The 15,261-nt window shown below is 33.9% G+C and overlaps 1 protein-coding gene across 5 annotated transcripts in view; it reads left to right on the forward strand.

Moving 5' to 3' along the window:
- The first annotated feature begins 204 nt into the window (after positions 1-204).
- Positions 205-15,261, forward strand: part of LOC138323257 (disks large homolog 5-like) — a 34,940-nt gene continuing 19,883 nt past the window's right edge. For 2 of the 5 annotated variants that reach the window (XM_069267695.1, XM_069267696.1), the window contains exons 1-2: positions 205-609; positions 11,947-12,012. In XM_069267695.1, the coding sequence (XP_069123796.1) occupies positions 318-609; positions 11,947-12,012 (358 nt within the window). In that variant the 5' untranslated portion in view covers positions 205-317. Of the gene's footprint in view, positions 610-7,078; positions 7,433-11,946; positions 12,013-14,105; positions 14,578-15,261 lie in introns of those variants that run through there. The other 3 variants (XM_069267698.1, XM_069267699.1, XM_069267697.1) reach the window with 3 other exon arrangements.

Below are 15,261 nucleotides of genomic sequence, written 5' to 3' on the forward strand. Positions count from 1 at the left end.
TTCCGCCAAAATAAATAAATTGGATTTGGCTAATATTTTCTTGGTTATTATTTAAAACTAAACCTGAAATAACAAAAATAATTAAACATGTATATTTTCTTAGAAAACATTCTTAGTTTGTGACGAGTTGTTTCAAATACGACACAAAAATAGAAAAAGATACGAAACTAAGGGAATAATTTCCCAGCTGATTGCATTGTTTGTAAAAGCAAGATGGCCGAGAACATTTTAGAGTTCGCGAGAAGTTATGTTTGTAAAAATGTGATATCTTTAAGGTATGGCAGTTAAAATGTTTGGAATATGATTCTCATAGAATCATGGAGAGCAAACATAAAGAACTGCTCAGTCTCCATCGCGCTAAATTTCTCAGTGCCATAGAAGTGGAAAAACTGTTGCCTATTTTGCAAAGCAAAAATGTAGTGTACCCAGATGACATCAGCGAGATAAACAAACAGCCGAGTCGAGCTGGGCGGGCAGAAAGACTTCTCGATATTCTACCCGATAAACCCAACTCGGCTTTCCAAGGATTGTGTCTGGCGTTAGAAACGACATACCCTCATCTTTTGACGGCGATGTTCCTCGGGTGTAACCAAAGAGCTGTCACTCCAGGTAAGCCTAAGCTACATTTGTTCTCGGTGACCTGGTTTCAAATTCAGATGTTTATTTGTTTTGATGTTTATTCCCATCACTGATTAGTATAAAATGTCGAATGCTTTTAAAATCTTCAGTAAATTTTGTCTTACCGGACGACACTGGTTTAGGCTATTCCATCATTTCCATGTAATATTGTATAAAAGTTTTCTAACAATTGGTCGATACACATTACACTGATAAGACCCCATGCATTGAGTCATTTTGTTTGGATTTAAACAAAATGCAACACCTGGACATCAGATGTAGTGTTGTGACTCAAGTGTTGGTAAAACACACCCATGGCCAGCTGTTGAGGATTGTATCCTATATTCATATAGAAACTAATATTTATTTGTAAATGTGATTTATAATTAATTTTCAGTTTTCACAAGTGTACATAATATGTAAATACACTTAACTTACAGTCTGAAAACCAGAGACTTATACAGTAAATATTAACATTACAATATTATATGGTCATACATATATGTCATACAAATAGTTTTAATTTCATATATATATATTCATATATACTTTGACAATTTTTTTATGTCTTTTATGAAATTCAGATCATGTGCACAATTGTTTTATTTAACAGGTATTTCTTCTATCTGAAACAATACTTCTCTTTTGATGAGATAAGATTGCAAAATTAATAATCTCCAATCATACAGTTGTTTGGCCAGTTCCGAATATTTGTTAAATCAAATTTGAAATAAATTAAAAACTGTATGATTTTCCATTCATACCTGGAACCTGTAATGCACCTAGAGTGATTTTCTTAAAGTTAAAGTAATCTTTTTCTTTCAATGAATATTTTACTCTGCAAGAGATGACATTTTTCCTGACAGCGTTTTGGATGCCATTACTGTAAGTCGTGGTCGCTGAAACGCTTTATAACAACATCGCCGAAATAAACACGTTTGCAAAAGTGAAATGGAAAATATTTTTGCATCAAGTTGAAGGACAATGTGATATCTTTTGAATACTTTAAGTTGTGATTATCAAATTTATCTTATTTTATTGAAAGATACATCTACAAATACCATCGATATCGTGATTTTACCAGTTCCGAATGTTGAAAATTAGGTCAACAAAAAACGGTGATCGAACTGACTCAAACAAGCTACTAAGCTCTATATTGATGGTATTATGTTGCATTTTATGTATTTGTTATTTATTTCAATAAATAATGTGAAATATTTTAAAACAAAAATAATTTGTCAACAGAGAAGCTGATGTGGTACTGTTATTCGAATTTCGCTCAAAGTTGAATTCATGTCCGAAGTTGTCGTCTGCTGAGAGTGTTTTTGTTGAAAAAATGTTGTGCCTGCTTTGTTTTTTTGTAATATTCAGCATCCTTTTAACTAATACAGTCATTTAGACATCGTTTTCATGAAATGTGTGGCATAAACAAATAAGTATAGAAGAGTTATCCCCCCCTATTCGGAGCTCATAAATCTGTTAAAAAATGACAAAATAGCCATGTTGCCTTCGGCTTGATATACAGTGTAATTCCGGACATTGGAAAAATAATTTTGGTGTTATTACAGAGGTATAGCATATTTTTACTAAATCCAGTCACATCTTCAAGCAACACCGATATGGAAACCTATTCGGAACTGGCCAAACAACTGTACTAGCTAATCATTTATAAGACAACAAATTTTTAGAATGGACAATTCAATGATAAAATTTACATTTATGACGTCACTCTCTCTGAGAGTGCACTGCGCTGTCCTCACATTTAACTTCTATAAAAGACCCACGGAAATTTCAAGATTTTTGAAAAACATATTACCGACGCATACTAAATTCTTTAATACAGATTCAGTTATTTTCCTTTGGTATCATTTTCCTGTAAACAACTTTCAGTTATGACAAGAAACATATATTAGAGATATGTATGTATGTTTCTGGTTCTGACATACCGTATTATAATTTGATCATTTAAAATATAAAGGAAACTATCGTGGATTATTTTGCGGATACACTAGATTTACTTGTATGTAATAGTCATGATTTGCATACAACATTCGCAGTTTCAAAAACTTTACTTTGATGTCGTGTATAAAGGGGCCCAATGTAATAAACAAATGTGATAACTAATATACTGTGAACCAATTGCAAGGTCAACAGACGGTCAGTCCTTGAGACGTTGACAGAGGTGATTGAATGTGGGGACTGCAATGAAATCTGGGAGAGATTGTTCTGATGTGTGTTCACTATATTAAAGTTACATATATAAAAAGCAATATATATAGGAAAGCAAACAAAATGGTGAACACTAAGCCCTCTGGGTCTAGTGCATCTCACTTTTGGCCTAATTCAGTTTAGCGCTCGCTCCTGTGAGGAAGACTCTGGATGATCTCCTGGCCAAGACATGTACAGCACAGTCTATAAAGTGGTAGTTGTTTTGCTCTTGCTTTTAGCTGCTTAGTGTTCAACATAAATGGAATAGGACAACTGGCTTGCCTGTTGTCAGTTTAATTTGACCAGGTGGAGTGTGCTTGTTCGGTGTCTAACTCTGTGAAGGCATACTTCAGTGAGATAGCTCTAATAAAAAGGGCCAGAGTTCCAGGAGACACAACAGGAATATACAGCAATCTTCCAAATCTTACAGACATCCACACACTGCAACACATTGCACACATTGGAGGCCGACCTTAAAAGTGACCTTAGCTGTTAATAGGATGTTAAACCTAATAAACTAAACCCAATGTACATAAATAATTCAACAAAGTTTACTATTTCAATTCAAACTTTTGGCTCCAAAGTAAAACATTATATCATCTTTATATTATATTGCTGGTCTAAGATAAAGTTAAAACTCTTACAAAAAAAAACACAAGGTTCCTTTTGTTGATCTATGCTAACAGAGAAGGTAATTTTGCTGAGCCATGAAACATTAGACAACCTGTGTTATGGAAATTAAAATTTAATTTATCTTTTATATTTAATTGCTCTGGATGTCAAGTATTAACAGTAATTATAACAACTTTTGCATGGGACTACAAAATTTTCAAACTCGTTTTACAGATAAAATTAAAAATATGTAGTTTGTCTTTAGGTTATTATAACAGCCAGATGCATTTAAGGATAATTAGAATATGCCAGCTTTAGGAAGCGGAGGGAAATATGAGTGCTTGCAATTGGATGGAAACAGCCATCCCCAGTACTTGGAGCTTGCGGGAAACACAAAAACATGTACAGTCTGTCTTCATGAAAATCATTTTTCAGATTGTCTGTATGCCACTATTATGGTATTCTAGACATGACATATTTCATTGTTGCAAAACAGTTTCCGTATATCCAACATCACAAAGAGGGGGTAGTGTACAGGTTGTGCCATCTGTTACAGTAAACATGATATCCCTTGGTTCATTTATGTCCTTTCAATGCATCAAGATCCATTAATTCATTTATGGAATCAGTATATATATAGTCACAGGGCATTCAGTATACCTCTGAGACTTTGACTCCCAAAAGTCGGATTTTAGCCCACCATCATCGGCTATTTCTAAGAGAGTGCTAGAAGGATCTTTTTCGAATTTCATAAGTAGGTTCCCCTAGGGGTCTAGTTGTGCATATTGCATTTTGGGATGGATCGGTCAACAGGCAGCCATCTTGGATTTTTAGCCCACAATCAACAGATGATGGGCTATTCAAATCACTTTTCGTCCGTGGTCCATCCATCCTTCCGTTCGTCCGTCCTTCCGTTAACAATTTTTGTTAATGCTATTTCTCAGAAAGTACTGATGGGATCTGTCTCAAAATTCATATGTAGGTTCCCCAAGGGCCCTAGCTGTGCATATTGCATTTTGGAACGGATCGGCCAACAAGATGACCGCACGGCAGCCATCTTGCATTTTGATAGTTAAAGTTTGTTATCGCTATTTCTCAGAAAGCATTGAAGGGATCTGTCTCAAATTTCATATGTAGGTTCCTCTAGGGGTCTAATTGTGCATATTGCGTTTTGGGACCGATCCTTCAACAAGATGGCAGCCAGGCAGTCATTTTGGATTTTGATATTTAAAGTTTGGTATCGCTATTTCTCAGAAAGTACTAATATAAAGGGATCTGTCTCAAATTTCATATGTAGGTTCCCCTAGGGACCTAGTTGTGCATATTTTGTTTTGGGACCGATCGGTCAACAAGATGGCCGCCAGGCAGCCATCTTGGATTTTGATATTTAAAGTTTGGTATCGCTATTTCTCAGAAAGTACTGAAGGGATCTGTCTCAAATTTCATATATAGGTTCCTCTAGGGACTTTGTTGTGCATATTGCTTTTTGGGACCGATCTGTCAACAAGATGGCCGCCAGGCAGCCATCTAAGATTTTGATAGTTAAAGTTTGTTATCTCTATTTCTCAGAAAGTATTGAATGGATCATTCGTAAATTTCACATGTAGGTTCCCCTAGGTCCTTAGTTGTGCATATTGCGATTTGGGACTGATTGATCAACAAGACGGCCACCAAGGAGCCATCTTGGATTTAATAGTTGAAGTTTGTTACTGCTATTTCTCATAAATACAGTACTGAAGCGATCTGTCTCAAATTTTATATGTAGACTGTAGTATGTTTGAAAAAGTTTGAAAAGTAGAGAAAAGATCCATCTTTCCATTGTCAGACATAGATCATTCTTTGGTGGGCGCGAAGATCCCTCTGTGATCTCTTGTTTTTTCCTGAAGCTGAATTTCAGACAATTTGAACTGGTCCATCAATATTTATTTAAATATGCTCGACCGCATATATTATATAAGGGAAGCACATTGCTAAAATGGTTATAAGTTAACAAACTTCGGGGGGGCCATCAAAATTACATTGCTATAAGCATAATTTGTATGTATACATGCACACTGTATTACAATCATATTATTGGAACATTGACAGGAAATGAAAATGACTACGTTCAGAAATAAATATTAGAGAGATTGGAAACTCCGCCATTTTTTACGATCGTTAGATGTACCTCTGAATGTGTTTCAAGGTTTTTAGATATACTCTTAAATAGTTAAATACTGGAGAATAACTTTGATATGTTACAAAAGTTAGATGGTTTGAGTATGATTTTGGAAAGAAAAAATAACATCTTAATTTATATACTTATAAAACTAAATGTACTTTTTTTGGTAATTAGTTTAAAATTTGTATTGATGTTTATCATGTTTAAAAGAATACATGTAAAAATAATTAGCCAAGGGAAAATGCCTAAAAACCGGATATCCCTCTGCCTGTCAACAACGACTTTGACAAAGAAGGAGTTTCCAATCATATATTTCTGCTGTGTTATGATTAACCCTTAATTTTAAAGATGCTCCACCGCCGACGGAGCATAAAAGATATTCATCATTTGAACAATAATTGGTGTTTAATTGTGTATATAAATGCCTTATTAACACAAAAAATAACATAAACTAATTTATTTTGCCTTTGTTGCATACGCAATCATTACTTCATTCTATATAAGATATAGTGCCACGGAATTTTTTTCGGGATGCAATTAATTATTTTTCATATTTTTAACTTGAAATAAAATCAGAAGCTCAAACTTTTGAATGGTGGTAATGGTGTAAACTAAGTAACTTTTTTAACTGAGGAAAAATACAAAATCGTCTGCTCCTGTTTTTGATAGTGAAAATATAAGATTTGTGGAGCATCTTTAAGCATGTTTGTTACAATTATATTTTACTGTAAATAAAATCCTTAACTGCAATACATGACACTGTTGTGTCAAGGTCTAAACTAAATAAATATTTGTTATAATATTATTGAATTAAACCAGGTGACATGAGTGATACAGGCCCTCTGGAATTGAAATAAAAGATACACATTATATAGGAAACTTTTGCATAGAACAGACCATTAAGCCAGAGAAATCAAACCATTTTGATAGAATTTACTGGATGTTCTAGACAATTCACAATATAATATACCACATTGCTTAGTAAAGAATTCCCATTTAAGATGCAACAAAATTATTTAGGTTCTTTTTAGTGGCTAAAATGACTATATTCTAAAGCTATTGTAACCCAATTATTCTATTGTTGAGTTATCTCCCTTTATACCTGTCGGGAGCTTTATATATATAAGCATGAGTTGATATTTATACATATTTATACTCACTGACTTCCTAGAGGATAGTGGTGACCTGCTTTGACGCTATAGTGTCATTTAAAGTTCCAAAGCAATGACAAATGTATCAAATTTGAAAGCTGCTGGGTAAAAAAAATAGAAAAAATGTTTATATCTATGTATACAGCAGTCAATGGTTTATATACTGCTTTACATGGAACAGGTTTTGTTTCTCTGTGTATTGATTGTTGTTTATTGTTTACATGTGTGAGATCAAACTACCTTGATCTGTATTAGCGAGGATGTACACAGCCACAAGGCATGTACACAGGTATATTTACCTGGTGGTTGGCCTAGATATGCATGACTGAACATTCTCCTGTCACTGCTGTTTACAGCTAGTCTACAGTTGTGCTCACACATTCTTCTGCCAGGGATTTATTTAAAAAGGACCAACCCTGTTAACTGGAATCCAGATATTTGTGTGTGAAAGTTGAAGGATTTGTTGGATTTTGATGGAATAGTTTTGATTATACATCTATATTAGCCAGGTAATTTCACCAGGTGTTAATTTGGATGTAGTCTGATAAGTCCTTCTGATGACACACCTTCAGTATACAGCCAGTCTACCTACCAAGCTTCCACAAGACGTTATATCAGCCTGACCATTGCTGTGGTCATTTGATCATGGTCAGTTCTGGTTAATGACTATATGCTGACCTAGGTATATATTTTCAAATTACTAGATATATATATTTATAAGAGTCCTTTTTGGAACAATTTTATATTGATTGAACTTTGTTTCCAGTACAGATCTTGAGAGGTCTATTTTTTGCCCCAATTTTCTGGTATAATTTTGTTGAATTCCTTGCAGTGTGGAACAATCATGGAATTGGAATGGTCAATATATATATATACACTTCAGTTTTAAAGAATTAGGGTATACATTCAGGATATAGACAGTGAGACTGAAAGCGATGTTAAGTTTTCACCTAGCTGATGACATTTCCTGTAAACTAATGTGTGGTATTTTGTAACTTCATAAATAAAACAGTTGTTTTTTTATTTTGTAAATTCTGTTGTGGCCATTATATGGTAAGTACAGTCTAGTTGTAGATAGTACTAGATACCGGGTAAGTTAGCTAGGTGTGAAATTCCCATCAGATTGAAGTACAGAAGGTGAATTATTGAGAGGTTCATCTTCTATACTGGTCATGCATGACTGTCATGGAGTACTGTCTGTACACACACACTTAGGCAGGTTGAGAGGATGACAGGGCAGGTACGTTTATCTTGTTGTTAGAGCCAGTTATTTTTAAGAAAACTACAGAATGATTTGTTGGATAAGGAGATCGGCTACGTCTAATGATTACTTGTTATATTCTGTCTTTGCATGTTATAGAGTTATCTTCTCCTGAGAGTAGGTATTGATTTGCATGTTTACATCAATAGTTTGTATTAAAGATGACATCATTTACCCTGTAATATGACAATTGCAAACACATGAATTCACATTTAATGTGGACACTCAAGGGCAGATAACTCTGTTGTATAGATTAAGTAAATCATTGTATAGATGAGTACATGTACTAATTATGTTGTAATAGGGCCACATTCTCAGTATTTCTCAAAATATTACATGTTTTTTTAGTATATTTTTTATACGCTATACGGACATGGAATCACAATTATCATCTCGAAATAATTCGTATGTTTGAAGATAAGATTACATAGATCGATAACAATGATCCATCCATTCATTTTCTGTAGCAGGTCTACATTGGTACATATATATGATCTTAATACTGATTTTATGTCATTGAAAAATGATCTTGCTTTTGATATCAATGCCTGAACAAATTAAGTGGCTGTCTTTCTGTCAAAACATAAGTATTATTTAAAACTAAGCCAGTCTTTTTGTCAAAACTTGAATATTATTTAAAACTAAGCTTTTATTTTTCAGACCAAAGATAAAAAGAGAAGTGTTTGGTTTATTTTGCCATTTAATAAAAGTATTAATAAGCCATAACTATAGGTCATTTTTCTGGTTATAGGGAGAATCAAAGTCAATACAGAATTGAAAAACAATGTACCTGGTAAACCATTACGTTTTGAGACTTTACAAAATGAGTGTACTTTGACTTGATCTTTATGTAGCTGTGTAGGAAATAGGGAAAAGAAATAATGAAGTCCAGAAATGTAAATTCTTACTGCTATGAATGTGTAGGACAGGGATGTAGAATATAATCCTACATGTTAAAGTTTCATACAAGTACAGGGAGAGTGCCATGTAGCTTGATATGAATATTTAAAGATAGCCAGACACCTAGATTGATGTTGATGTCAATCAAATGGCTGATGAGTTGCACAAGGAATTAGGCTCTTTGGTAACCTAACTGGAATATGGGTCAGTCAGATGACCAGACACCGAAATTGATAGAGTATTGTAATACCTGACATCCAGAAGCTCCTCTGATCCCCTGTCTACAATCTACTGCATTATCTCTATTTCCTTTCACTGTAATCTTAAAACAGGTTTCTCTATCCTATATCTAAGGGTTACATGTGATAATTGCCTTGATTGTTATCTATTAACTCAGGGCATTATTTTGACCACATTATATGACCAAGAGAATTGTGCATTGTTGATCATGAGGACTTGCTTAGTTTCACTTAATTTTTTAGTATAGGAAATGCCTAACTGTATATTTTTTTTTTTAACTGTATCAACTATCAAGCTTTTGAAATAATTTTGTTTTGTACATACTGTGGAAACTTTTAATGAAAAAGCCCTTGAAGCATAAAAATAACTATTGGTAATACATGCATGTACTAATTTCATTCTATAATTTTATGGTTCTGCAAAGATATCAAGAAACACCTACAATTTTAAGATTGTGTGTAGGTATATGTATAGACCTACATGAGATCTAGATTGAGTTTCACATTTCCAGAAAAGGCAAAACTAGGTAATGAAGAGATGAGATATTTAAGTATAAATTATAGTATGAAACATAACATGAAAAGGTATTTCAGGAACCAAATTGGAAAAATGACATGAAGATATTACAGTAATTAAGACTCAATAATTTAATGAACCCAGATTTTATTTCAAAGCTGTAGTACTATTACGGTACGTGTGATTTTAATTGTGAGAATAGTTTGATAATGTCATGAGAAGAGTAGTCCAGTATTTCTGTTAATCTGGAGTATTCATGTCAAAGCATAATTATATACCGTTAGTAGAATACCAGTAATTATGTGTTCAATTTTCTTTGTAGTTATATACAAAACTGTATTACTTACAAAGCAGAATACCAGTATGTAAACTATAGGTATAACAAGCCTTTGAAAAGTTTAAAGTTACAAATTAGTAAAGGTTACCCTCAGCAAACAATGTAAAAGTCTAGGGGAATAAAGGTTATCATACCAGACATTAGAACTTCATATACCTGGGGGTACTGTAAGGTGTATCTGATATACAGGTATGGTTAAAAGTATATACATGTGTTTATATGGTACTGGAGAGATAGAAAAATTAGAAGAAAAAAAATCTCTACCATATACTTATAGTTATCAAGACAATTCAAACATGGCTTCCAGACACTAATAATTACATAACGATAAAACCTGCCCTTGTGACCACCTCTGTATAACAAGCACCTGCTTTATAGGACCATTTTCTTGTGGTCAGTGGTCCAAAATGGTCAATTTCAACTCAATTTGACCTTTGTATAAAACCACATGCATTGGCTATAAAGACCATATTTCATTATACCTTTGGTGGCAACAAAGATCTTTGGCTATAAAGATCATATTTCATTGTACTTTTGGTGGCAACAAAGATCTTTGGCTTTGGTGGCAACAAAGATCTTTGGCTATAAAGATCATATTTCATTGTACTTTTGGTGGCAACAAAGGTCTTTGGCTATAAAGATCATATTTCATTGTACAATGTACTTTTGGTTGTAATAAAGATTATTGGCTATATATAAAGACCATATTTCATTGTGCCTTTGGTGGTTATTAAGGTCATTGGCTATAAAGATCATATTTCATTGTACCTTTGGTTGTAATAATGATCATTGGCTATAAAGATCATATTTCATTGTACTTTTGGTGGTTATTAAGGTCATTGGCTATAAAGATTATATTTCATTGTACCTTTGGTTATAATAATGATCATTGGCTATAAAGATCATATTTCATTGTACTTTTGGTGGTTATAAAATATCATTGGCTATAAAGATCATATTTCATTGTACCTTTGGTTGTAATAATGATCATTGGCTATAAAGATCATATTTCATTGTACTTTTGGTGGTAATAAAATATCATTGGCTATAAAGATCATATTTCATTGTACCTTTGGTTGTAATAATGATCATTGGCTATAAAGATCATATTTCATTGTACCTTTGGTTGTAATAATGATCATTGGCTATAAAGATCATATTTTATTGTACTTTTGGTGGTAATAAAATATCATTGGCTATAAAGATCATATTTCATTGTACCTTTGGTTGTAATAATGATCATTGGCTTGTAATAAAGATTATTGGCTATATATAAAGACCATATTTCATTGTGCCTTTGGTGGTTATTAAGGTCATTGGCTATAAAGATCATATTTCATTGTACCTTTGGTTGTAATAATGATCATTGGCTATAAAGATCATATTTCATTGTACCTTTGGTGGTTATTAAGGTCATTGGCTATAAAGATTATATTTCATTGTACCTTTGGTTGTAATAATGATCATTGGCTATAAAGATCATATTTCATTGTACCTTTGGTGGTTATTAAGGATTGTACCTTTGGTTGTAATAATGATCATTGGCTATAAAGATCATATTTCATTGTACCTTTGGTTGTAATAATGATCATTGGCTATAAAGATCATATTTCATTGTACTTTTGGTGGTAATAAAATATCATTGGCTATAAAGATCATATTTCATTGTACCTTTGGTTGTAATAATGATCATTGGCTATAAAGATCATATTTCATTGTACCTTTGGTTGTAATAATGATCATTGGCTATAAAGATCATATTTTATTGTACTTTTGGTGGTAATAAAATATCATTGGCTATAAAGATCATATTTCATTGTACCTTTGGTTGTAATAATGATCATTGGCTATAAAGATCATATTTCATTGTACTTTTGGCGGTCTTTATAGGCAGGTTTGATTGTATTAAGTACATTATTGACCATTTCCATTTATTTTTCAGATTCAAGGTCACTATCGCTTGCATCTGATTCTGAAGAGGATGCCCTGAATCAGTCATGTCGTTCAGGTATGCTTTCTGTTTTAATTTGAAAAATTAAATGATTTTAATCTTTTGTAATTTTCAAAAATGTTTGCTCAAAATTAAAGGTGATTTTTAATGGGTGATAGAAGAAATTGGAGGAAAAAAAATATTTATTAAATTCTTGAGATAAAACTTGACAAATTGTGTCTGGCGGTGTTTGACATATACATGTATCATCCCTGGCGACAGGATTTGAAACATGTAGACATGGTACGTTGCTAACAGACTTCCTGTCGGACTTATTAGCCTATGTTTAGCTGTGCTACCATTAAAGTTGTCCCATTACAATAAAATATGTATGTGGGTAAGATAAGCCATTAGTGAGAGGCTGTCATCACTACATAGTGTCCATATACTTGGTGTGTATATATACACAGTATAACTGACTCCATCGATTCCCAATTGTTGTTACTGGTAACTATAGTTACCTCATTAAAGTATTACTGCTGGAAAGACCATAAACTTTTGTCAGGTTGTTTCCACAATCTTGTTAATAAGTTTTGGTTACCCTTCAAAATTATTCAGTGAATTTCGACTGCTGATAACAATGTAATTACCCTTACTAATAACTGACAATAAAACTACCTCAAACACATCCTGTTGACTTTAATTTACTAGTTATATTAGTAATTACACACAGTGACACAAATGCTTATCCTCAACTAATTGTTGATTAGCTAATTCCACAAAGTGTACAAGATCCCATGACATGATGCTCACTAGCTAACAACACCCCTTCCTCTCCCCACCCTCACCTACCCCTCCCCCCTCCTCTCCACCCTCACCTCCCCTCCCCCCTCTCCCCTCCACCCTCTCCTCCACCTCCTCACCTCTCCCCCCATCCTCTCCACCCCTCACTCTCCTCCCCCCCACTGCCCCCTCCCCCCCACTCCATCTCGCCTACTTCCATCCAAAACTTAAATTTGCATGATTAACTAATAAACATTACTGCTTGACAGAATAACATCTTAGTTGATTATCACTAGTAGTTGATCACATGAAACAGGCTAGGTCACAGGTTAATTTCTCAAACAAATAACTTGCATGCTCTTAAACTACTAAACTACTATTTGCTATATTTTTACTTCAGCAAACTCTAGAACTATTTACCCCCTCAAACAGTTTGTGGTTACTGTAACATCATCTCAAATTGTTAGTGGTTACAGGTGATACCCCATCAACCTGTTAGTGGTTACCAGTAATATCACCTCAAACTGTTAAGTGGTTACCAGTAATATCACCTCAAACTGTTAGTGGTTACCAGTAATATCACCTCAAACTGTTAAGTGGTTACCAGTACTATCCTCTCACACTGATAGTGGTTACCAGTTATATCCCCTCAAACTGTTAGTGGTTACCAGTAATATCCTCTCAAACTGTTAGTGGTTACCAGTAATATCCTCTCAAACTATTAGTGGTTACCAGTAATATCTACCCAAATTGATAGTGGTTACCAGTAATATCCTCTCAAACTGTTAGTGGTTACCAGTAATATCCTCTCAAACTGATATTGGTTACCAGTAATATCCTCTCAAACTATTAGCGGTTACCAGTAATATAACCTCAAACTATTAGTGGTTACAAGTTATATCCTGTCAAACTATTAAATCCCCCTCAAACTGTTATAATTACTTGTTTACTGTTTACTGCTGGTTATACTACTCCGATTTGTAATTAAGAATTATCACTTAACCCCGTCAAACCGTTAAATGATTATACTACTCGTGATGTTTACTGGTGGTGACCCCTAAAACTTTCCGAAAGGGCTTCCCTACAGAATACTGTAACTATATATATAGATATCTATATGTAAAATGTTAGAGACTTGTTTTTGTTCTGAATTGGATAACCAAACCAGGTCCAGTTTATTATGTAGGTTAATTGTATGAGATTCAGAGTAGTCTCCCCTTACAGGGAGTGTGTGTTTGATGCAGATGTTGACCCTAACTTTGACCTCTGTGTGAGTCGGCTGTAAGAGCAAAAAAGTCTATGTGAGATAAAAAGCAGGAGAGGGTTGGCAGCTGGCTACTGAGTTAGTGTGTGGATATCATCAGTGTAACCTCTTTAGTGTCCCGGGCAGGATATATATACTAGTGGTGTGAATATACTCTGTGTACTGGGCAAATCGGAACTGGAGCGAGGAGCGAGAGAAAGTACACAGCTAAAAAACAAAAAAGTAGCAAAGCTGTAGGGTGTAGCTGGGACCAGTGTGTATACTGTAGGGGCAGTGTGTGTTAGTGGCCTGGCTAGGTCCTACAGGATGTTACATAGAAAGTGGACTATAGGACATGGTGTAGGACAGACATTGTTATCAGTGTAGTAAATCCTTATAACTGTAAATGGATTTAATACTGGAGTTCTGAACAGTTTTCTGAAAGAACAGATACAAGTATGGCCTAGTTTAGGTTGTGTTATGGAGGGCTTTGTGGTGTTTCACTAGGCTATGGTGTGTTTGTGATAAAATGATGCCAGGTGCACGCAAAAGCAGCAACCCAACTCCTCCGCGATACAAGATGTTCAAGTATGGCTTTACTGTAGGCCTTCATAGGGGTAGGTATAGAAAACATATCACCCATATAGAAAATATTATATTACACAATCGTACATGTAAATACATTTCATCAGCGATATATGGTGATAAAGTATGGTTTTACTGTAGGCCTTAATAGTGGAGTGTATAGAAAATATATTACACAAATAGAAAATATATTAGACATGTGTATATGTGCCTGCAAACCCAATTCCTCTGCCAATATGATGAAATAGAAAATATATTACACATGTATGTATATGTACAATTCATTTGTGATATGAGATGTTCAAGTATGGCTGTACTGCAGACCTTCATAGGGGTAGGTTTAGAAAACATTTCACATGTATAGACATAAGTGTACATGTGCATTTTGTTAGGTAGAGTAAACAGCATACTTAGTCAAATGTGTATCATATAGCACTATAGGCTATATATATAGCTAATATATACATATATATGATCTAGTATACAAAACAACTTGTGAATGTATACATGTGTATCTTACACAAAACTATACCAATGTGTATGTGCAAGTAAAATAAAGACTAATAAAATCTCTAGGGTAGAAGCACCCTATATTATTGTACCCAGATGTAATTTTATATTGACATATAAATGTAACATTGGTTATACATTACAAGTACATTGATTCTGACAACACAGATTGTTGTGGGGCCTTTTAAGTGTGGGAAATTTTGAGC

Source organism: Argopecten irradians, chromosome 5 (genome assembly GCF_041381155.1).
Source record: "Argopecten irradians isolate NY chromosome 5, Ai_NY, whole genome shotgun sequence".
NCBI classification, from domain to species: domain Eukaryota; kingdom Metazoa; phylum Mollusca; class Bivalvia; order Pectinida; family Pectinidae; genus Argopecten; species Argopecten irradians.